This window comes from Miscanthus floridulus, chromosome 4, assembly GCF_019320115.1.
Source record: "Miscanthus floridulus cultivar M001 chromosome 4, ASM1932011v1, whole genome shotgun sequence".
NCBI lineage: Eukaryota > Viridiplantae > Streptophyta > Magnoliopsida > Poales > Poaceae > Miscanthus > Miscanthus floridulus.
The window spans coordinates 26,197,939-26,223,183 of record NC_089583.1 but is presented as its reverse complement, the minus strand read 5'-3'; the positions used below and the strand labels follow the sequence as shown (position 1 = coordinate 26,223,183).

The following is a 25,245-nucleotide window of genomic DNA, read 5'->3' as shown; positions in this document are numbered from 1 at the left end:
TAGCCTAAGCATTTCGGTTTGCTAATGGGCTGAGATCGTGGTTCCAACCCAGCAGCACACCATGCTCCAGCCTCCAGCTATCCAGCAGCAGCCCCGTCTCGATATATCTATTGCGGCGGCGATGCGAGGTCCCCATCCCGGTTCTCCTCTCGGCGGCAAGACTGCAGCCTCATGCGGAGCGCCGGCAAACCTTAAACGTCAATGTCCGCCTCTGAGGCGACTCGGGGGACACTACTACACAAAACTTAAACGAGGTGGGCAGAAATGATTAACCGAGGCGGGCAGAAATGATTAACCGAGGCGGGCATCGCAACCACCTCAGCAAAAAGGTCACAGTAAATGAAATATTTTTCGAGGCGGTTCAATGTCCGCTTCGGTTAATCAAATAAAAAACAAAAAAAATAAGAAAACCCGTGGATAGGCCCGACGAGCCCATCCACGGGCCTCCGCCATCGCTCGCCGCCGGATCCGGCCTCCCCGCCACTGGATCCGCCCTCTCCGCCAACGGATCCGGCCTCCCGGCCACCGGATCCGGCCTTCCAACATCGGAGCTGATGTATAGGTGGAGGAAGAGCGCCACCGCCCACCACGCCACGCACTTGGACATGCCGCCGCCGCTGGATCCGCATCTGGACGCGCTGGTGGTGGAGGAAGGGGTGCCCGCTTGATCTATGCTCGTTGGTGAGGAAGGAGCGATGGGGCACCGGATCTGCGGTGGTGGCGCCGGATCCACGGAGGTGGAGGTGCTCCGGCGGTGGGGAAGAGGGGAAGGAGCCGGGGCAGTGTTGGTGGTGCTCCGGTGGTGGAGCGCCGCCACGCGGGAGAGCCGCTGCTCGCCCGCCTCCGAGAGGGAGAGGGAGAGCCTCTACCGCGTGCTTGAGAGGGAGATGAGGGAGAGTGAAGGGGCGTATGAGAGGGAGAGGGAGAGTGAGGGGTGCGCCTGAGAAGGAGAGGGATGGGAGGGGCACGCGCTCGGTGCCGCTCGGGGAAAGGGAGGGGCACCCACTCGGTGTCGCTCGATCTGTTGAGGAGAGCAGTTGGTAGAGGAAACCCTGACTTCCGTTTTATACTCAGTCATGTCTATCAGGCCTCGTCTAGGTCTCAGCCTTTTTTCCGAGGCGTCCGAAAATGGGGGTATTTTTTTTTAGGCGGGCCTCTTATAAGGTCCACCTTGGTTAATAGATTTTTGGAGGTGGTTATTTTTTAACTGTCTTCGTAAATCGATTTTGCGTGGCGGTTGATTATGACCACCTCGGTTAATAAAAATGCCCTCCTCGGTTAATCCCAGGCATTAACTGAGGCGGTTGAAATTCCCACCCGCCTCCGAGGCCTATTCCCAAACGCCTTGCATAAGTTTTTTTGTAGTAGTGGGACCAACTCCTGGCGCCGCCTAGGGCCATCCGGTGCCGCCCCTCAGGCCGCCGTCGCCGCTCTCTCTGGCATGTGGTGGCGGCTGCCCATAGTGGTGCTCCTCAAAAGGGCAGCTGCCGCACCTCCCTCTCCCCGTCCCGCCTCCTCTCCTCCCCTCTCACTCGCCCTCCCGGAGCTTCCCCTCAAGCAGTGGCGCTACTTGGCTGGTGGCGTTCCTAGGCGTCAGATCTGGCTCTGTGGCGGCCGGATTTGGTGGCCGTGTCCCACGCGCGCTCGGCTAGCGGTCGCGGGAGCTATGGTGTCGGTGGCCTGCCGGGTCAGCCTGCCCGCGTCCCCTAGATCCACGCCTACGGGGTGGCACCTGGCCTCTGGTGCCTAGGCCCGGCCAGATCAGGTTGGCGTTGTCCATGGGGCCTGGTTGAGTTGCGCCCACAACGGCCGGCTAGGTCGCTCCCATGGCGGCAAGCGGGCTGTGGAGGGCCCGCGACTTTAGTAGCCTACGGCCGGTGGGGGTGGGCTCCTGCTGATGGCGGTCGGCGGACAGACCTCGTCTCCCCGTTGCGGTGCTTCCACGCGGTGGAACACCTGCTCGGGCATCTGCTCGGCTTCGCCACCCCCCTCAGTCAAGATCTAGTGGTGATGCTCTGTTGTGCATGTGCCTCTTCTTCTCGTGCGTGTGCAAGGCCCTTGGCGCGTGCAGTTTGGCCGCGAGCATGCCGGCGGTGGGGCTGCGTGAACTTGATGTCCCTGCGTCGAACCGTTGTCCTCACGTCCGGATCGGGTGGAATCGCAGCTGCCCTCTCCTTTTCGGGGCGCAAATGGTGTCCTGGCAGTAGTTTCTTCCACACGTGCGTGCGCGGAGCATGCAGTTCGGCCGCAGGCAAGCCGGTGGTGGGGCTACGTGTCCGTGAGTGCCCTCCCCTTGTGCCTCTCATCGGGGAGGGCAGAGCGCTGTTTCGGCAGTACGACAGTGTCGCGACCATGCCTCTGCCTGCAGTGGTGGCAGTGTCGGGGTATCAGCCATGGAGTCCGGATAAGGGAACAATGTCATTTGTTGCCTTGTCTGCGACAGCTCTTGAGAAGGTTCATGGTGAAAGCTCAGCCCAGCCCTAGGCTAGGCCAGCGATGAGGGATGCCATATGGCGGAGCTTCCTTCTTGAAGGCGTCGCTGAAGAACCTCCTGCAGACTCTTGGCCTTCTTTGGGGTTCTCTTCGGCACAACGCTTGGGCGAAAGCCTTGCTAATCTCCTGCTTGGCTAACGATGATTACGCTCTTGCGTTGTTCACCTCCCTGGAGGCATCGTTGAAGAGTTTCGTGCCTTGGTGTTCCAGTTTTCCTCTCTTAGTGTATTGCGGTTGTGCACTGTTCACCCTTGTGCTAGGGCATTTGTTTATTGTTGTTGTTGTTTTATTAGTGGATATGCCACAAACTCACTTTTGCGCTGAGGCTGTTGTATGGTTTTAGTCTGGTTTCTCAAAATTAACCGGATGATAGAGTGTCCCAGTTCGACTCAGTGTGCATTCAGTTGCATCAGTGGCCAGGGTTTTTGTGAACACTGCTTTGCTGTACATTTCTTGCAATTTCAATCGTATTCAGTCGCCTATTTGATCATTTGTGTGGTCAATTCTTCCGAAAACAAAAAAAAAAGCGTGCTTTGTGAAAATGTTGAATTCTATCACTATTTAAAATCACTCTGAGCATATATACATGGCCTGCATGTTTTAATCACCGTTTTTGAAGACCGTCCTAATCAACCTCGGTGATGCCTAGGAAGACATAGCTAGCAAGGTTCAAATCCAGACTCATCACTCTTGCAGGAGGTAACTAATACCTTGCATATGCACATGCAACCAAATAGACAATTCTACATCTCGTTTCAGAATTTCTCTTTGTTTGTACATGAATGTAATCAACCAGAGTTTATGCACAATTGAGCTAAACAAATCCAACCAAACAAACAATACAGTCTGCATATATGTGTTGAGCCTGTTCAGCAGGGCCTTCTGATGCGAGGCAAGCTAGACTGGGCAACGGACCACTTGCACTAGATGACACATATGAAGACAAGACCGATCGAGAACTACTGATTTTGCACGAGTAATAGCCTGATAGACCTTCGTACTCGTACGACGTATGTTCCGTACAAAATAAGCTAGTCGGGCCAACTTGAAACTGCCCAGCGTTGTTTTATCCTTTGTCACTTGTTGGATCACTTGCTCGGAGAATACTGGAGCGGACAATAAAGGTACTCCCTGTGTTCAAAAAAGAGTCTTTCTCACTTTTCAAAAAGTAACAACTTTTAACTTTGACTAAATATATTTAACAAAATATTAATATTTATGGTATATAATTAGTATTATTAATGAATATATTTTCATAATAAACTTATTTAGAGATATAAATATTGTACGTATTTTCTATAAATTCAGTCAAAGTTGAGAAAGTTTGACCAGCACGATTTTCATAGTGACTCTATTTTTGAGATGGAGAGAGTACTTAGAACAGTGTGTTGTATAGTGATGCCATGACATCGACGTGTGGATGGAGGGTTTGGTGACGATTAGGGTGCCAGCAAGCCCATGCACTAAAACTAACGATTAGGTTGCCAGCGGATGGCTGCATACTTTCGCACGAGTTTGGTAGGATGACAGCGAGAGGCGCCTAACCTGTACTAGTTACAGTTTTTTTATTTTAGATAGATGAAAAAAATGAAGCCACCAACTTAACTGAGGATGGTTTTAATAAATGAAAGAACTCCAAATATCATCAATTTGTTTCTTTTTAACTCCCTCAATATACTTCTAGCTTAGTACCTAGTCAAACTATTTTGAATTTGACCATATTAATATTAAAGTGTCATTGGATTTATCCATGAAATATATTGTCTTATTGTTATCGATTTTGTTTTATAAATAGTGGTATTTTTTTGTAAACTTCGCCCAGTTTTAGAAGATTTGATTAAAGATAAAGCTAGAATCATATCCTTTTCGGTAGTAGTACCTTTCAACTACCATAATAAAAATATAAGTCAAATCAAATCAGACCATAAATGTCTAAAATAGTTTGCCAACACATGTTCTTTTATCATTAGATCCATCAAAAACTATTTTTATAATATACATCTCGTTAGAATAAGATATCGTAGTCAGCCGCAATAGTTTGACAACTAACATGCATGATCTTTTTTAGATATCGGTGATCAAAGTTTTGTATTAGATGCTATATGTTGTCGTCCTAATAGACTTAATTATATATTATTTGCGGTTGGAGGGAGTGTAGCCGTGATACTACTGTTGAGTGAATGGACATGCTAATCACTGTCACTAGCATGACATGCTACCACACCCCTTAGTCTGGGTACGCTAATTGTTGGAGTTGGAGCAGCATCATTTGATTTCTACAAGAGAGATCAATATTATTGCGGTTAATTAGTCTCGGTTGAATCAATTTTCTACGAGCTAGTAATACAACATTATATTGACGCTTGGTATATAGACCATCTGTTTCTCGCGTCCGTCAGTACTCACTACTCATGAGTCACCTAGTACGTACTAGTACAATAATTGAATAAATTGTTGCACTAGATTATTACTCCTCAGTTCCAAATTATAAGTTATTTTAATTTTTTTATAGTCAAAGCATCTTAAGTTTAACCAAATTTATATAATAAGATAATAATATTTACGATATCAATTAAGTATCATTAGATTCTTTATTAATTATATTTTCGTAGTGTATCTATTTGATGTCATATAAGTCTTTATAATTATATCTATAATTTTGGTTAAAGCTAAGATATTTTGAGGGTTTAAGATTCTTAGAATAACTTGTAATTTGAAACAGAACGAGTACCGGCACACAGCCGAGCTCGAGAGAACCCTTGCGATAAAAACACGCATTTTCACTGTAGAAGAAAATGACGCTGACCTGGTTCCGAATCCTATCTCCATGGCCCCCATCTTTCCTGTTAACTTGTTTGCACTTTGCTCACGGAAACACGCCTACTCCTACCAGAAAAGAGAGAAAAATACAGTTCGATTTACTTGGTAGGATAGGAAGAGAGGAGCATGCAGTACCACCATATCTGCAGGTGATCCTCCTCATCCCTATGACCTCACTGTCAGTGTCAGTTCCCACCCACTCACTGACGCCCGGCCGGCCGTAGTAGGTGGGCGTGAGCACAAACGTCCCAACGCCAAAGCCTGAGCCTGACGCAGCGCATCGCACTCGCACACCCAGCCAAAGCCAAAGAGCGAGACAACCGGAACAGGACGACGCCCCGGCGGTCGCGCAGGTGCGATCGCCGGCGTGGCCCGCTGCGCCGCTACTCGGGTCATCGGGTAAATCACCACACTTACCTCCGCTCCTCAAGGATCCGCTGCGGCCAGGAAAGCCGCCGGCTACTCCCTTCTCTTCGTATAGTCACGCACGTCTAATCTAACGCAATCTAACTGTACCATGACATCGAGGAGCGGAGCTAAAGGAGATTTGAGAGAGATGCACTGATCGTGTGGGTGCATTAAAAATTGATTATAATCATTAATTTTTTTTTGTTTTTTTACATGGGTGTGATAGCTATAACAGGATCCACTAGTCATAGATCTCGCGTATAAACTAACATTTGAGATATGGTAAAACCCTATAACATAATCTAGTGCGAGGAAACAGACAGAGAGGGATGAGGAGTGGCAAACCATCGGCCGTCTTCGAGAAAGACGAGCTGGCCATCGCGTCGGTGTCGGTGGAGACGCGGTCGTAGGGCGGCGGTGCAGAGGCGATGGTGCGGCGGCGGCGGTGGCCGGTGGCGGTGCTTTCTGTCGCTGGCAGCGGACCCTCTCTAGATCGGCTAGGGTTAGGATGTAGGTGGGGTTTGTGGCGGCGTAGGTGAACCTCGTGCTTTGTGCCTCAGCCCCCACCTCCCTTTTTATGGCGCTATGCGACAGGGGCCCACCAACCATGGAATGATTGGACGCCCCCCGATCAGGGCGCGGATCAAGGGCACAATTGGCCGTTGGGCCAAGTTGGTGGAGATCAACCTAACATTATTCCCCTTATCTCATCTTATAACTTAAACTTAACTTACTTTATTTTTTTCTATTCCATCACAGATCAGTGCATAGAACGCGCCTCATCTCACGGTCTGTTGCCATTAGATTTAACAGATACAATGCACCTCTATGTTTTGAAATAAATTCTCAACTAGGTCCTTATTGTCCAGAAATCATAGGCTTTCCCTTAAACCCATGCCGGCTAAGTGTTCTCTGAACACACTGGGTGATAAGCCTTTTGTAAGCGGATCCGCGAGCATCTTTTCTGTTCTTATATGCTCAAGACTAATTATATGATCCCGGACTTTATCTTTCACAACATAATATTTTGTGTCAATGTGTTTGAAAGCAACCACTTGACTTATTGTTGTGAGCATAATATACTGTTTATGTATGTCGTCTATCACTTTCAACCCGGGCATGAATTTCTTAAGCCAATTCACCTACCATGTGGCCTCATAACATGCTACAAACTCGGCATACATTTGTGGACGATGTAGTGACGGTTTGCTTTGAGCTTTTCCATGATATAGCTCCTCCTGTGAGAGTGAATATGTATCCTGACGTGGACTTTCTGTCATCTCCCGCATAATCAGAATCTGTATATCCCTCTATGTGCAGGGAATCAGATCTTCTGTATGTTAGCATGAGACCCTTCATATCTTGCAGGTAACACAAAACTTTCTTTACTAATTTTTAGGGTTCTATTCCTGGATTACTCTGATATCTGCCAAGTAACCCGGTAACAAATGCTAAGTAAGGGCGAGTACACACTTGAGCATACTATAAACTTCTGGCAGCTGAACTATATGAAACCACTTTCATTTGATCGATCTTATATTGGTTCCTAGGACATTGAAATTCTCTATATCTATCGTCCTTGACTATGGGAGCTGGTGAAGACTTATAATTTTATATACTGTATTTCTTTAGAACTTTTTCTAAGTATGCCTTTTGTGATAATCCTAAAACCCCCTTTTCTCTATCTCGGTGAATCTCTATTCCTAGGACAAACGAAGCTTCAACGAGATCCTTCATATCAAACTTTGAGGACAAAAACTTCTTTGTTTCTAGTAGTAGATTAACATCACTGCTAGCGAGCAAGATATCATCCACATACAAGACTAGGAAAATGTATTTCCCATTCTTGAGCTTTGCATAAACACAATTGTCCTCTACATTTTCTTGAAACCCAAACTTTCTTATTGTACTATCAATCTTCAAATACCATTGTCTTGAAGCTTGTTTTAATCCGTAAATTGATTTCTTCAGGCGACATCCAATACGTTCTTTTCCTTCCACAACAAAACCTTTCGGTTGTGCCATGTAAATATTTTCCTATAGATCCCCGTTTAGGAACGCCGTCTTTACATCCATCTGATGTAATTCTAAATCATAATGTGCTACAAGCGCCATTATGATTCTAAAAGAATCCTTACATGAGACTGAAGAAAATGTCTCATTATAATCTATACCTTCTCTTTCTGTGAAGCCTTTCGCCACAAGTCACCCTTTGAATCTTTCTATATTCTCTTTAGAGTCATGTTTGATTTTGTAGACCCATTTACAGCCTGCTGTCTTGGCTCCTTTAAGAATTGTTTTTAAGTTTCAAACACCGTTGGTTTTCATTGATTTCATTTCATCTTCCATGGCTTCAAGCCACTTTGATGAGTGAGCGCTTCTCATGACTTCTTCAAATGAGGTGGGATCATCCTCCATTTGAAATTCCTCATATTCATAAACTTCGTAGTCTTCAGGAATGACTGATCTCCTAACTCTTTGAGACCATCTAGGGGCCTCATTAGATGACGCTTGTTCTATATGAGGCTGTTGTTGCTCCTCCTCATGTGTGACAATGGGTTCTATGGGATACTAAACGACAGGTTCCTCATGTTCATTCATTGTTGCCACATGAGAGCTAACAACAGGTGTTGTTACTACAGTGTCTTACACTGTTGGTATAGCAACAACAGGTAGCGTGAAGAATAGTTCCTGAACCATCAGAGTGGGCACGTATATCCACTTCTCTTCAAAACTAATTTCTCGCGCTACGATGCTCCCCTTGATCATATCATCCTCCAAGAACACAGCATGTCTTGTTTCTATAAACTTTGTTTGTCTGTCAAGACAATAGAAGCGATAACCTTTTGACTTTTCTAGATAGCCAATGAAATGGCAACTGACTATCTTGGAGTCTAGCTTCCCTATGTTTGGGTTAAAGACTTTAGCCTCAGCTGGACAACCCCACACATGTAAATAGTTAAGTGAGGGTTCCTTTCCTATCCACAACTCATACGGTGTTTTGGGCACCGACTTGCTTGGCACTCGATTAAGAATTTGAATGGTGGTTTTTGACACCTCCATCCATAAACTTATCGGTAGGGTAGAGTAACTTATCATGCTTCTCACCATATCCTTTAAGGTATGGTTGCGTCTTTCAGCTACTCTATTCTGCTGAGGCTCGCCCAGTGTAGAATACTAGGCAACTATGCCATTTTCCTGTAAGAACCTTGCAAAAGGTCTAGGAACTTGGCCATATGGGGTATGTCGACCGTAGTACTCCCCCCATGGTCGGATCTTACTACCTTAATTTTTAAGTTGTGCTGATTTTCTACTTCAGCCTTAAATATCTTAAATTTATTCAACACTTCCAATCTTTTTTTAATTGGATAAATATAGCCAAAACGAGAATAATCATCTGTGAATATTATAAATGAATCATAACCATCAACACTTTTCATAGGAAAAGGACCACGGATGTCTGTGTGAACTATTTCTAAAATTTCTACGCTTTGTTTGACATCTTTCTTTATTTTCTTAACGTACTTTCCTTTTATGCAATCAATGCATTGCTCTAAATCTGAAAATTCTAAAGGCGGAAGATTTGATTTCTTAATCAACCGCTCTATTCTCTCCCTCGAAATATGGCCTAAACGATAGTGCTATAATTTCGAAGATATATCATGCACTGTCTTCCGCTTATTTGTTGCATTCATAGATGAGAAAGCATTCTCATTCTCAGTGCCCACAGCATTCACATTTTTAGAAAGTGATAATAAATAAAGCTTGTCTTGTCAGAAGGCAAGACCAACACACTTATTATTAATCACAATCCGACATTTGCCATTACCAAAATGGCAATCATATCCATCATCATCTAATCTTGAAACACTTATCAAGTTTCTACGCAAAGAGGGTACATAAAGAATATCTGAAAGCTGAAGACGAAAACCATCATCTAATTCTAGAGAGAGAGATCTCCAATGGCTTCAACTTCAGCTTCAACTCCATTTGCAACTTTAATTCTTCTTTCTCCTCTTTGCAGTGTCCTCCTCGTATGGAATCCCTATAATGAATTTGCAACATGAACAGTTATACCTGAATCAATCCACCAAGTAGATTTTGCATAACTTAAATACAATGACTCATGTATGAATGTAATATGGTCCTCACCTCTCTTCAGAAGGCTCTTCAGGAAGTCTGGACAGTTCCTTTGGTAATGTCTATGCTTCTTGCACCATTTGCACTGATCCTTTTCAACTTGAGCATTGTTGTTCTTCTGATGGTGCTCAGTCTGAGGGGCTTTCCCTTGAGGTTTGGCATTCTTATTGAAATTCTTCTTCTTGTTGTCCTTCACAAGGTTAGTAGAGTCACCCTGTGAGCTTTTCAGCCTCTCCTCTTCTTGAACACATATTGCAATGAGCTTCTCTATATCCCATTTATCGGGCTGCATATTGTAACTTACAACAAAAGTTTCATATTCCTTAGGCAAGGAAGCAAAAACCAAATGAATCAGGAACTCATTCTTGAGCCCCAAATTCATTGGCTTGAGCTTAGAAGCCATGTTGCTCATCTTCAGTATGTGCTCTCTTATCCCGCCACCAGAGTATTTCTCATTGAACAATTTCTTGATCAGAGTACTAGCATAAGCCTTTGAAGAGCCAGTAAACTGACTCTCCACTTTCTTGAGATACTCTGTGGCAGTGTCACAATCTAGGATAGACCCCCTTATCGCATCTGAAATAGTAAACTTAGCCACCATCAAGCACTTGGGGTTTGAAATGTCACATTTCTTACGTTTGAGATAGTATTTCATCCTTACTTCTGCATGATCTCGCTGTCGAGCCGTGAAATCAGCATTAGTCTCATTTTCTTCCCTCACTGGGTCCATTGGCTCAGTAGGACATGGAGAGGTAAGCGCTAGGTCATTTTCTAATAGTGCAAGTGCTAATTCATACATCTCTCGCCATACCCAATAATTGCCCCCTTCAAGAGGCGGTATGTGCGAGATAAATGCCATAGGGTTGAGTCCTAAAAAACACCATCAGAGATAGTGAGAAAATATGTCATAATAATTGCATGCCTTAATTTAACGTTGGTCAAAATTAAAACATACAACATACTTCTTGTCGGGTTCATAAAGCTGGGGTCCCTCACGGACCGGCTTCCCAACAAAGGACTCGGCCCAAGCAGACAATGCGCAACTCATGGGCCGGCCCAAGTATCTGGACAACAGGCTAGAAGGGCGATCCAATCACCGATCGGAAGGTCTAGCTGAGGAGGAGCGACGCCCGTTCTCTGACTCCGGCCCACCTTTTAGATCAGAGGGCTCACTTTGGTCTCTGACCCGCCTCCAGACAGCCTCTCCAACCGGAAGGCCTAGCCAAAGCACTACTTCCGACTCCGACCACACGTCTCCGACCGGGGTACACAAAAACTCTGCTCACTGCTCTTCTCTGACTGGCGCAATCAGAGCTGACTGGGACCAACCGACCGAGGACGCCCGCTCGAAAAGGACCAGGGAATGAACAAAGAAAGCAAAGCAAGGCGCACAAGTCAAACACGATACCATGGACCGTACCCTGTACACCTACAGAAATAGTACTATGCAACCTCCCTAGCACAAACAGTATGTAGGCGCCAATATTTTCCCTACAGTGTTGTGGGCACCATTAACTCCCATATGATAAGGCTCCCCCACATGCCTCTAGGCAGCGACAGTGTTGTGGGCGCCGGCATTTACCGTACCGAGCGAACATGTTGAAACTCCTCACATGCCTCTGGGCATCAACAGTATAGCAGGTATCGACATCTGCCATACCCGAACAAAATGACACAACCTCCCACATGCATCCGACATCCAATAGTGTTGCGGGCGCCTACCATCATCCTGTACCCGCCGATGTGGGCAACAAGGCTTAGAAGCATACGTACTCTCTCCCTCTCACTTGTAAGGCCGTCTCCTTCATCTATAAAAGGGGATGCGCTCTCTCCCAACATTCAGGTGATTTCAGATTTATTAGATCAATCAAGTTCACTAGTTCACAACCAAAGAACCATTAGGTTCGAACCTCAAGCACACGCTTGAACACTTAGCTCATAGCAGTGCTCCTGTCGCTCTTGGCCCTTCCGACTAGACCTCTTGTACTCCCCATCTTTCTCCTTCTCATTTGTAACCCCACTGCAAACTTCGAGCACCAGGACTCAGGAATAAAGTCACCGACTGACTCAAACTGGATGTAGGGCACATTGCCTGAACCAGTATAAACCCTGTGTCATTGAGTGCTAGGCCACCTCCGATAAAAACGTACGACAAAACTACAAATATTTACTTGTTGGTCACTTTCTGCACTGATAGTTGGCACCGTCCGTGGGGAAGACGTTGTACGTTCAACACTTTTTGGTCATCAGATGACCCACTTTTCTGCCACCTTCGCCATGGCGGGCTCAAGCGATATGACTCGCTTCGGCTCACTGGCGTTTCCCGCACTCCCACTGGTTGGGATGTGGGTTCCACCCATCTTCGAGCCGTCCTAGGCCTTCCTCTTCAGAAGCCTAGACTTCATCGCCCACCGGCCTAGGCATACTATGCCTCCACGAGGAGACCCTCGTTCTGGCACCCATCGGAGGGGCGCCCTCCATTGGCTCCTGGGATGCACGACGACTTCAACGACGAGGCACCTATGCTTCATTCTGAGCAAGCTCTCTACTCAAACCCCGCTGTAAGTAATGCACACGCTGTTATTTACTTAATGTTCTCTATCTTCCGCCGAGTATCTGGAGGGACCCCATTGTCCCTGCCATGACCGTCGCACGACCGATTCCCCTATGGCCTCCTGTCTCCCATGGACACGTACGCCCGGGGGCTTCGAAGGAAGCCGGTGCAGCCCCTTCTCACATACAAATTCGTGGGGATGGCGAACTATGCTCCCACCTATTTCCTTGACCTCATGGATGATGATGTTGAGAGTGACGGCTCTAGCATCGGCGACGTGGCACCTAGCCACCATTCGTCCTGGAAGTACGCTATGTCGGATGCTCTGGGATAGCCACCGATGGTAACGGAGTCCTTGCAGACTCACGCCCCTCTAGACCCTCATGCGGAGACCCCCAAGCTCACATAGGAACATGATGAGGAACTACGACAACAGTGGCTGCACCAGCCACCGACTGCGCCAGCGCACTCAGCGCACTACACTGCGCCCTGTGCGCATAACCTGGCTAGCGACACCTGGGGTCGCACCCGTCGGGTCTAGCACAACACCATGAATAGGGGAATGATCTCCCATAGTTCGCTTGGGCCAATCAGAACATCGCTGCTGCGGCAATGCTTCTACATAGCCTTCCCGAGCCAAACGACCCTCAAGAACAGGCGATCCACCGAAACCTCCGGGCACTGGTGGAGACTACCACCATTAAATAGGTTGAGAGCTCCGCATCACGACACCAACTCACGGCCTCTCTCCCCACTAGGGGAATGGGAATACAGCAGACGAATCGCTCCACCCGCTCATCGCTACAACCATCGAGCGCGGCACAAGAGGTCGCGCCTATGCCTCGTCTTGACTTGATGACTGCTCCACACCAACTGCCAGTAGACGCGCATCTCAGGCCAAACTGAGACGCATGTAGTGGCGGCCGAAGTCCCAGCCCTAATGGCCCGGGACCATGGACCTTTGGCCGAATGCCTCCAGTGAGCGCCGCTCTCCGCCATGCTCCAACGGAGGCCTGAGGTAAAGGCAAGGCTAAGCGCTAGGATTCAGGACGAGGGCCCCTCCATGTAGAGTGGGAAAAAGAATAGAAAAGATCGCCAGCCGACCGGCCGACTCCGTGTTGGTCACCATGGCTGATCACACGGGCGAGCAGCCCTAGTAGGACCTTCCGAGACACTTCCATGAGCTCATGGAGAGCCCATGCACCAACCACGCCTACCCCATCAAACACCTCTACATGGACAGTGAGCTCCTCAAGCGCCTTCTACGACTAGGCCGGTGGGCCAAAGGAAGGAAAAGGCACTGAAGCAGCTGCCTAAGAAAGGGGGCATAGCGGACTAAGGATCCGGGTGACTGAAGGTTGAAGTGATCCGACCGAACGTCCATCGACTGAAGGACGACAACGACTGACATTCTCACTAAACTGCTTGGAATAGCTATGTCATTTCTCCCCTAAAATTCAGTCTTACCATTGTTTACTTAGCGTTTGCTCCTATAAGAGCTCCCCGACCCAAGCACTTTTTGGCCTGGGTCGCTCGGGGGCTCCACGAGGGTGCACTACTACCTCTCTTTTTTGTTTACTATCATATGGTGAAACTCCTTCCTACCTGAACAAAAGGGTAGTTTGTTCCTTTAATTTGCCTTACGTAGCTTTGCTTTAAAACATTCTGACTGATCGTACCCTGCCTTTTACCTACAGTTACGAGCAGCTGAGCCTCGCAGGCCATGCCCTGGGCTCCCAAAGTTGCAGCCCATGGGATGAATGGGTAAGTACGAGAAAGAAAGAATAAAAAACAAAATTATGCTAAGGGAAAACTAAGGAACAAAGGACAAGCTTCCCCGAACGGAGTGACTCCACAAAAAACAAAACCGATTGTAGTCATTGAGTACACAAGAACGTTTACACGGGGGTTTCCCCACAAACTTAAAATTTTTACATCTACTAAACTACTTATACTTTACAAGCTATTGGGGCGGCTCGGTGGCATCTACTGTCGGTGCGACTGGCGAAGGCAGTGGGCTGCTCACTCCCTGATGGGACAACATTCGGCTCGGTCGAAGCTGGGGCAATGTCCACCTCCAACCCAGGCTCCATGCCATCCGTAGGCTGGGCGACGTCCCCCGACGCATGCTTCTAGCCATGTCTTCACGACGGATGTCCATCACCCACTGCATAGAGACTTGCTCTGCCACCAACCTTGCGTGCGGCAGCAGGCTCTCCCTAAGCGTTTGGATGTCCTCCGTGCTCAAGCCGTCAGCATACTCATTGCAAATAGTGGTAAAGTCCAGGTTTGGGTGGTACGTCACCACCGAAGTCAACACCCCCGATGCTCCGTAGAACAACCCACTTGTGATAAGGTCCTAGTCCTCATTTGGGACCTCTGCCAGCTAGACAGTAAGTGCGCTAGTACTTGGTGCCAATCCAAAGACCTCCGAGACGACAAGCTGGGCAACATTGCGGATCTGGTCAAGTTCTCCCTTGAGAGCACGACACTCTTCAACAGACTTGGTCGGCTCCTCTGCATTCTGGCCAAAAGTCGCGTTGACCATCTCTAGGTCCCGCTCCAATGACTTCACCTTTCCGCCTAGCTCTGCAAGAAGGGCGACAAGCTTAGAAATAGGCTAAAGAAAGAAACCAACGTGGTGAACAACAGAAAAGGTACATACCGAGGCGGAGGTTCTCAAGGGTGGAGAACTCCTCCGCCTACCGGGCCACCTGCTCGCGTAGCCGAGCGCTCGCCTCCTCCACCCCCATCACCCAGCTCCAAAGCACGAGCACTTCCTAGTCTACCTCTGACCAAGCCTTTCGCTCCAACTCTAGGGCCTTCCACGTTGACTCCAGGGCGTTCCGCTCTGACAACAAGGCACTCCGCTCTGACTCAAGGGTCTCTAGGGATTTTTGGAGCACCGCCTCGGTGTTCGCTAGGGATTTCCACAACCTCGCCTCGGTCTCTGCCTGGCGGGCCTTCGCCACCTCAAGCCCCTGCTTGGCAGCGGTTGCCCGCTCTGATGCATGCTGCTCCTCCACCCGCACCGCGATCACCTCAGCCGCCTAGTCTTGGGACTCGCGGTGGGTGGACTCTAGTTGATGCTCATGCTCTGCCACTCGGGCATGCTCCATCCGGAGGAAGCGGGACTTGCGGGATGACATCTCCTTCAGACCCTATGAAGACAAAAAGCAAGCATGCTGAGGCAACCAACAAGAGACCCAAAGGTCAAGGACAAATACGGGAAAACTCACCTCCGTGGCGAGCTGCAGGTCGACCTTGACTAACTGCTGGGCGGACTTAACCCGCTCCTAGGCATCCTCGAGCTTCACCAATAGGTTGGCGAGTTTGGACTCCATGGCAAGTTCTTTCCCCCCAAGGATGTCCTAGAGCTAACACTCCTATGAATTCCGAAGGACGAACCACACCTTTGCCAGGTCCTTGGGGCAGGGCCACTCTAGGTCACCCTCCGATAGCCCGCCGGAGGGCCTAGCCTTCGACTGAACCATCGCCAGCTCCCACGACAACATCGATAGCTCCACCATGTCATCCACCTCGTCATCGGATAGGATCTCCACCACCTCGGCTGTGTGGGCTGTCGCCGAGCATTCCGACTCCATCTCGGTCATGTCTCCCCCAGTGCCTTCAGCTCCGATCGCAAGGGTGAGCCGTGCAGCCCTCCACTCGGTGAGGCAGGGAGCTCAGTCTCCCTCTCCTCTTCTGCCAAGCTGGTGGAGGAGGGGCCGCGAGAGTTACCTCTGACGCGACCTCCGCAGTCACCATCGGGATCGCCACCAATGCTGACGTCGCCGCTGCCACCGTACTAGCAACTGACCCGGGGGCACCACCACTAGAAGGGAAGGGTTCACCGCCACCACACTATTCCCCCTACCGCTCGCCATGACGCGCTACAAGGTGGGCCTTGAAACCTCCCGCACGGGAGTTGGGGTGATGCTCAACCCCATCATCACCCAGCCGCTGACAAAAAAGTACAGGTAAGACATACTCCAAAAAGACTCAACAGCAAAAGATCGAAAAACAAAGAAAAACATACCGGGAGGTAAGCGACATGACTCTGAAGTCGAGACCCGATGTCGACGGGCCTATAGGGCAAGGACCACTCCCAGGCTGTGACTCGTGCCCTCTCACTTTAGTCGGGGGCGGAGTCGTCCCAACCAGCTCCTGCCCGGCCTGTGGGTCACCATGACCCTCAGCTCAGGATGCCCTAACTGGAGCAGCAGATGGGGCATCCCCTGGCTATGAGTCACGCGCTGGCACCGGTCCCGGCGACGCACGAGTGCAAGCCCACTCCTTGGATCGCCCCGGCTTGCTCGGCCACATCCACGGCAGGCGGGGATGAGACCGACGACGCCACCGAGGGGCGTGGTGGCCGCATCCGCTTTGCCTCTTGTTCGTCGATGGCATCCGTGCTCACCGCACGTTTCCTCAGCATGGGAACCACCGCGCGCCTCTCTGCCTCCTGCTCGTCACCAGCAGACATCACCATAGGGTCGTGATGCTCCGCCGAGGTCACAACGACCTCCTGACTTTCCTCCTCCTTGAAGAAAACCATATCATCCACATTTGTGGGATCCCCTGACTCGAGCTTAGACTCGACGTCGCTCTTATTTTCCCCAGCCTTCACGCGTCGAACAATCTCCTTCTCCTTCTTATACTTCCTGTGACCCACCTTGGCTTTCTTCTTCTTCTAGGCATCCGCCACCTCCTTCTGGGTGGCCTACCATGCTGCGCCCTCCGGCCCCTTCAGAAGGTGTGGCCAGGACCTATAGGCATCAAGCCCCTATGCAACAGGTGACTCAAGATCAAAAAGCAAGAAAGCAAAGAGGGGAAAGAACACGAAGTAAAGAAAGAGGAGCATACGAGTTTGGACACCACCGAGGCATTGAGAGGTATGGGCTTTCCCTCGACCTTCTCTTTGGACTTTAGCTGCAGCACCTGGTCTAGGCGACTCCAAACCTCGTCATTCGGTAGCTCCTCCGGCGATTCACGATAAGGGTCCGATGGGCCACCATACCTCCACATCAGTCGTGACCTCTCCACCAACGGAGCAACACAGCGACGGTAGAGGTGGTGGAACACCCGCACCCCATCAAGGCCATGCTGCATGAGCTTCTGGAGCTCCTCCTCGATGATCTCCACCTTCTTCTCTCGATGGGACGCACCCTGACCGATGAGACACGTCCTGCCCGACAGAATGACTCCTAATCAGACGGGACGTGGCCTAGGTATGGCCCACCACTACCGCACGCCAACCACTACTGCACGTTGGGCACAAGAACCAAAGCGCCACCGCACACAGGCAGCTCTCCGCATCCGTAGGCGGGACTTAGAAAAAACCCAAAACGAGATCTCCGCTAGGACAAACCGTCGGGCTTCCTAAGTCGATCGAACGGCTCAGGAAAAATACCGAGAGACAGGTAAGGAGCAAAGGGACACCCCATGTAGGCCATGCCGACTCCGTCACAAATGACGAGCACGGGTCCTGGTCGGACATCTCCGACTAGAGCTCTTCAAACCCCGTCACTCGAGTCATGAAGGTAACACTACTGACCCCCCCCCCGCTATTTCTTTATAATCATTTCATACATCCATATGTGCATTCATTCCATACGCCCGTGCCCCCCGGATGATTCGGGCCCTGAACCACATGGGGGCTTAAAAACTAAGCATCGCACATCCAACGAAATGCATCACAACGCTCCATGTTGCGTCACGAAGCGGCAGTTGCCTCATTCGACATGAGCAACGACCGACCGTGGTTCGAAGGCTGGCCCATGAAGGGCTCGAGGCCTCCACATGTCAAATAGAGCTAGGGGAGAAAACATAGATGAGCCCGTGCGGCCCTCGCCCCATCTGCCCCAAAGTAGACAGGGTCATCTCAACCTTCTTGTTTGATCCTAAACCTCTTGCCAAGCCCACATAATCTCCATCGAGCGGAGGCCGTCAGGCCACCCGGGTCGATCTCCGGAATGACCCAGGCATCTACCGGGTTACAGGTAAAGGAGCAGTGGAATGTCACAAGAGGGCTATGCCGACCCCATCACGAATGACAGATCCAGATTCCACTCGATCATACCCGTTAGTGAACTCACCGAGCGTGTCACTCAAGCCCGAGCGACCGGGACAAGGGACAAAACTCAGCCCCTCTAGTTGTGAGAAACCAAGGACGGGGTAACGCACACAACTCAAACCGACCCTTACCAAAGCCCAACGGGGCTCAGGGGCTCAAGACACCAAACGCCTAGGTCTGTGACCCTGAACTCGCCCCATCCACTCGGCTATGCTTCGACTTCACTACACACCAAACGCCTGGATCTGCGACCCCGAACTCGCCCCATCCACTCGACTATGCTTCAACTGCACACCAAATGCCTGGGTCTATGACCCCGAACTCGCCCCATCCACTCGGCTATGTTTTAGCTTCGACTGCACACCAAACGCCTGGGTCTGCGACCCCGAACTCGCCCCATTAGGATCCACAAGCTCCGGCTCGCCCGATCCCTAAACTAACTAACTAACTACCTTAGCTATGTGGGCTGCACCGAGGCCAAGATCCATGACTCCTGACTCGCCTGATCCTACTGGTGTGCACCGACGCCACGACTCGCGAGCTCCTGTCTCATCCGATCCCTAAAACTAACTGGCTCGCCCGATCCCACGGCGTGCATCGACGCTAGGATCCATGAGCTCCAGTCTCACCCGATCCCTAAAAACTAACCGCCTTGGCAACAGCAACTGATGTCTTGGTTGATAACTCCTGTCTCAACTAAAAAACACGCACACACGCCCGCTGACTAAACACCCCCAGACGATTCTGCCCGAATCACTCGGAGCTCATGGGCTACACCCACGGGTGCGCTCACGCGCACCCACTGACAAAATGAAACCTCCCCCGCTGGCAACACGAAAAAACCCCCGGACGATTATGCCCGAATCGCCCGGGGGCTACACCCGCCGTTAAGACAAAAAATCCCATAGATGATTCTACCCGAATCGCCCTGGGGGCTCGGGGGCTCCTGTGGGGTTCATAAACTCGGGGCCCTCACGTGGACCGGCTTCCCAATAAAGGACTCAGGCCCAAGCAGACAACGCGCAGCTCATGAGCTGGCCCAAGTATCTAGACAATAGGCCAGAAGGGCGATCCAATCACCGACTAGAAGGTCTAACCGAGGAGGAGCGACGCCCGTTCTCCTGACTCCAGCCCACCTGTCCGACCGAAGGGCTCACTTCGGTCTCCTGGCCCGCCTCCGGATAGCCTCTCCAACCAGAAGGCCTGGCCAAAGCACTACTTCTGACTCCAACCCCATGTCTCCGACCGGGGTACTGCAAAAACCCTGCTCACTGCTCTTCTCCGACTGGCGCAATCAGAGCCGACTGGGACCAACCTGACCTGGGGACGCCCACTCGAAAAAGACCCGGGAACGAACGAAGAAAGCAAAGCAAGGTACACAAGTCAAACCATGATACTAGGGACCATACCCTGTACACCTACAGAAACAGTACTCTGCAACCTCCCTAGCACAAATAGTATTGTAGGCGTCGACATTTTCCCTATAGTGTTGTGGGCGTCATTAACTCCTATACAATAAGGCTCCCTCCTACATGCCTCTGGGCATCGATAGTGTTGTGGGCGCCAGTATTTACCGTACTGAGCGAATATGTTGAAACTCCTCACATGCCTCTGGGCATCAACAGTATAGCAGGTACCGACATCTGCCATATCCGAACAAAACGACGTAACCTCCCACGTGTATCCGACATCCAACAGTGTTGCGGGCGCCTACCATCATCCTGTATCCGCCACCGTGGGCAACAAGGCTTAGAAGCATACGTACTCTCTCCCTCTCACTTGTAAGGCCGTCTCCTTCATCTATAAAAGGGGATGCGCGCTCTCTCAACATTCAGGTGATTTCAGATTCATTAGATCAATCAAGTTCACTAGTTCACAACCACAGAATCGCTAGGTTCGAACCTCAAGCACACGCTTGAACACTTAGCTCATAATAGTGCTCCTGTCGCTCTCGGCCCTTCCGATCGGAGCCCGACCGGACCTCTTGTACTCCCCATCTTTCTTCTTCTCGTTTGTAACCCCACTGTAAACTTCGAGCACCTGGGCTCAGGAATAAAGTCACCGACCGACTAAAACTAGACGTAGGGCACGTTGCCTGAACCAGTATAAACCCTGTGTCATTGAGTGCTAGGCCACCTCCGATCACAACGTACGGCAAAATTACAAATATTTACTTGTTGATCACTTTCTGCACCGACACTTCTACACTAATTCTACGTCACCGTTGGGCAGAAATAGAATTAATGTATGAAAAAACTCATGAAAAATCATTATAATATTGTTATTATCAACATTGGTTAGAAAAATAACAATACCATAATTTACTTAATAAAAATAACTACTCTTCAAAAAATAAATTCTCCCGTTAGTTTGAATTTAATTAGAAGATAATAAACATTAACATTGCAGCGAAAACATGAAAAAAATAATTTATCTACTTTTCAGAAGCATTTTACTGTACTCAACTACTCTCTGAAAAATTATCCCGTTGGTTCAAATTTTGATAGAGATTTAAACATCAAAACTTGACAAAATCCATCTAAACTGCTTCTGAAAATATAAAACAAAATTTTTGCTACAGTGCTGTGCTCTCAGCAAAATTTGGCCCAATGGCCCATTCGCCAGCGCTCCCGCGTGTGCGCGGCCCAGCGCACTGCCGCGCTCAGCCACGACCTAACATGGCACAAACAGCCCGCGGGCGGACCGCTTGCGTCACGCTCCCCCGCACCCAGGCCACAACCTAGGCCTGGGCCAGGATTTCCCTCACCTGCGTGGGCTGTATCTGGTCCAGTGAACGCCGACCATCCATCGTGATCCGACGGTTGGGCGGCGATCTCTGATGAACACCCCCTCCCTGCTCGGCGCTCCCTAGAACCCTAATTTTACTTTTTCCCTGCCATTTCTCTCTCTATGCTGTGGAGCTGGCTTTCTCTCCCCTTCTCACCCCAAAACACGACGACCTAAGAGAAGAGTGGTGGCGCCGCCATGGCGCCCTTCGCCGGTGCACGCGTGCGACTAGAGCCACGCGCGGCGCCATCGAGCGGCACCACAGTGGTGCTCTTAGTCCCCCACCGCGCTGTAGTGGGGCTCGCCCTAAACCCTAGCTCGAAGTGCGGCGCCGCCGTGGGTCCCCTCGCCGGAGCGCGTGCTCCCCAGTGGGTGAGCGCGTCGCTGTCGAGCGGTCCTGTGACAGTGCCCTCGGCTAGGGCTCGCGCGCACGGCGACGAGCATGGCTCTGCTATCTCCTCACGTGCCAGTGAGGCGGCGACGAGGCTTCTTCCCACGCGACGACGGTGGTGACGACGGCGAGAAAACCAGGTAGGTCCCTCCCCTCTCCGTCCATTCTTCTAGGGTTAGGGTTAGGGTTAGGGTTAGGGTTTTGGGTTAGGGTTTCAATCTGTTTATGCAAATCGAATCCCCTCCTACTCTTCTACTTGGTTTTCTACCCCGATAAGCTAGATCTACGTCTAGTTAGGCGCTCCGATACCATTGATAGCTCTATCAGGATCCACTAGCCATAAATCTAGCGTATAAACTGACATTTGAGATATGGTAAAACCCTAGAACGTAATCTAGTGTGAGGAAACGGAGAGAGAGGGATGAGGAGTGGCAAACCATCGACCGCCTTCGAGAAAGACGAGATGGCCATCACGTCGGTGTCGGTGGAGACGCGGTCGTAAGGCGGCGGTGCAGAGGTGGCGGTGCAGAGGCGACGATGCGGCGACCGGTGGTGATGCTTCTCGTTGCTGGCAGCGCCCCCTCTCTAGATCGGTTAGGGTTAGGATGTAAGTGGGGTTGTGGCGGCGCAGGTGAACCTTATGCCTTATTCCCCGGCCCCCACCCCTTTTTATGGCGCTGTGTGACGGGGGCCCACCAACCATAGAACGGTTGAGCGCCCCCGATCAAGGGCGTGGATCAAGGGCCCAATTGGACCGTTGGGCCAAGTTAGTGGAGATCAACCTAACAGGGTGCGACCACACCTCTTAGGGGCTGTTTGTTTGTTTCGGTGCTTTGAGCCCGTCATACGTTTACGGTATAAATGGATAACGTTGTTTTCTGTTTGGATCATGCAGCCTGTATGTAACAGATTACACGGTAAAATCTATAGAACGCCGCTCCTGCCCCCTTCCGAGCGGTATCGGATTTGTTTACATCCTCTCATCTCTTCATGCGCGGTTTTGATTGCCGTTCCCATTGCCAGTCTTTAACCAAACAGCATCTTAGTTTGTATATAGATCCGCCCGACCTATTGATGTTATCCACATCTATAAATACAATATAATGCTTAAATATCTTGAGCCAATTCTTGAAGCAGCCATATAATAATTTAATATAGCCATGTCTAATACTTGAGCTATCGCCATAGAATTATTCCAAAATAACAAAATATAGGCATATAGCTTCTCCAATTTACAAGATAGATAGATGCACTAATGGGCCATGAAACTGAAACTTTATTCATGATTTAGTATGGCTATTACAAGTATCTTGTTTAGAATGAGTTAAATATTAGTCCTACCAAATACCTTGCAAATCCACTAGGTTTGCAGTTTAGATATGACGCATAAAGATTATTCCAAATAGTGTGATATAACTTCTCCAATTTATGGCTAGGATAGATGCATATGTACACCATGACTCTACTACATTGCATTACATACGCCGCATTGTTAAAATTAAATAAATTATCTGTTTCTTATATGAAGATTGAAGAAACTGTAATACCTTAAGTATCGTCCACTCCTTTGGAAGATAAAATCGTTCCTTCTCTTTTGGACTTGCTAGCAGCAAAGGCCCATGAACGTCGTAGTGCTCCTTGGGGACATGATTTGGACGCTGAATCTTGTCGATGTCGCGCACATACGCCAAAAAGCACCTAAACTGTACCACGCTAGCTAGGCTCGCGAGAAACAAATTTCAATCTCGTTTCTGTAGAGCCATCCAGATGGAGGAATCTTGTATGAACTCACTGATCAAAAAGACATACATGCATATCCAAACATTCCTTCCCTACGTCCCACGGGCCATACCGCCCCACATACACCTAACAGAACACGCTCATACATTCTTGCATCAAAGAAAGAAATGGTTAGTAAGCTAGAAACACCATATAAGTTGTGGAATACTCCCTCCGTCCTAATATATAACTGGTCAAGCGTTCCATGATTCTACTAAATTATTGTTGATCAGTTATCTGCCACAGCATGCGCGCGCACGGAGCTCCCACCTCGTTCCTGCCTCCTGACCGCCCTACTGGCGCTGGACGACTCCAGCCCTATGCGACATGGCCACCGTAGCGCAGGGACGGCGAGAGGGGAGTAGGAGGCGGCGGCGGGCGAGGAAGAATGCTGTCGACGGCGAGGGGGACGAAATGAGTGAAGGGGACAGCGAGGGCAGGCCTGGCGCGGCGTAATGAACAAAACGGGTAGGGACAGTGATGACATTTTACCTGCGCCTGCTGACTGAGCGCTAGCGTGTCGGGCTGGCGTGGCTTGCTACATGCGCAAATGTGGTAAACCAAGAACTAAAACTTCTCTCGTCTGGTAAAGTTGTAAGTAATCGTCCTAAAAGTGAGAATCAGATGAGCGCCACAGTTAATAAAGGTAAAAATATAAATTTCCCTTTGGGTAAGGCTGTCTTCAATAAGAAGACTCAAACCTAAAATGGGCAGTAAGAGATCCAAAATTAGCCTCCGAGTACTAATACGGGAGCCCTATTTTGGGTTGCCTGAGAGGCGCAATCCAAATATGAGTATTCTCTTTTGGGTGTTGTTGCTAGAGAAGATGCCAAATAGGTATTGAACTTTTTACCAGTAGCGCTATCAAAGGACGAATATGTATTGTATTTTTAGGTGTTTTTTAAGAGAAAAACTGCCCTCGAGCGATTCCAATGACTACCGAGGGCGACGCCTTGGCAGAGGGCGCTCCCTCCGCGCTGCCGCCGGCACCGGCCACAGCCCCGGCGTCCGCACCCGCACCCGCACCCGCACCCGCCTCCTCCTCCCCTCACCTCCCTTCATCCTCCCCTCCATGCCCACCTCTCGCCTGCTGCGCGCGGGTCTGCGGGAGCCGGCGCAGGCGAACCCGCTGCACGGCTGCTGTCGCCGCGACCTGCGATGGCCTCGCGGCGCCCCCAGGCGGGCCGCCTTTCCGTCCGCGCCGCCGCCGCGCGCGGACTTCGGATGTGGCCACCATGACGCGCGGCAGCCGCCGCCGCCCGCGACGCCATCGCCGTCACGAGCTCGCGGATTTGAGCGCTGCCGCAATGGATTCGCTCGCCTGCCGTTCGAGGGATTCATCTCTCTGCTCTCGCCATCCCTAGCTCGCCGCCGCCGCCGCCACCAGCGAGCGCCCGATAGATGTCGTATTCTTTTTCGAGCCACACGAGACGATTTTTATTTTCCGGTGGTTTTGGTCCAAACCGTCTGTAAAATAAATGTGTTAACTGGTCGTCCAAACAACAAGATTTGGGTTGGAAAAGTTTACAGGCCGGTCATTTAAAGTGGTCTTGGCAAAAAAAAAACAAAAACAAAACTGAGCTTCCAAACAAGGCCAGTATATATCTTGGAATGAGTCAATTTCGGTTTAGATGCGACACGTCACATATCAGCGATCGATCAATTCATTTCAGCCGGCACGGCGCAGAAGATCCTGAAAGGGCCCCACCGCGAGGTAGTGCTTGCGGTCTGCGGTGGGGTGGGGAAAGGTTGTTACACCAACGGGACGGGACGCCATCACCCTCGGCCCACCAACCC

General features: G+C 50.0%; 1 protein-coding gene across 1 annotated transcript; it reads right to left on the bottom strand.

Moving 5' to 3' along the window:
• Window positions 1-9,766: 9,766 nt before the first annotated feature.
• LOC136548277 (uncharacterized) lies at window positions 9,767-10,591 on the bottom strand. The gene is made up of 2 exons (XM_066539871.1): window positions 10,075-10,591; window positions 9,767-9,798 (listed from the first exon to the last, which is right to left on the bottom strand). Exons 1-2 carry the CDS (start codon window positions 10,589-10,591, stop codon window positions 9,767-9,769), a joined length of 549 nt encoding a protein of 182 aa, XP_066395968.1.
• Window positions 10,592-25,245: the final 14,654 nt, after the last annotated feature.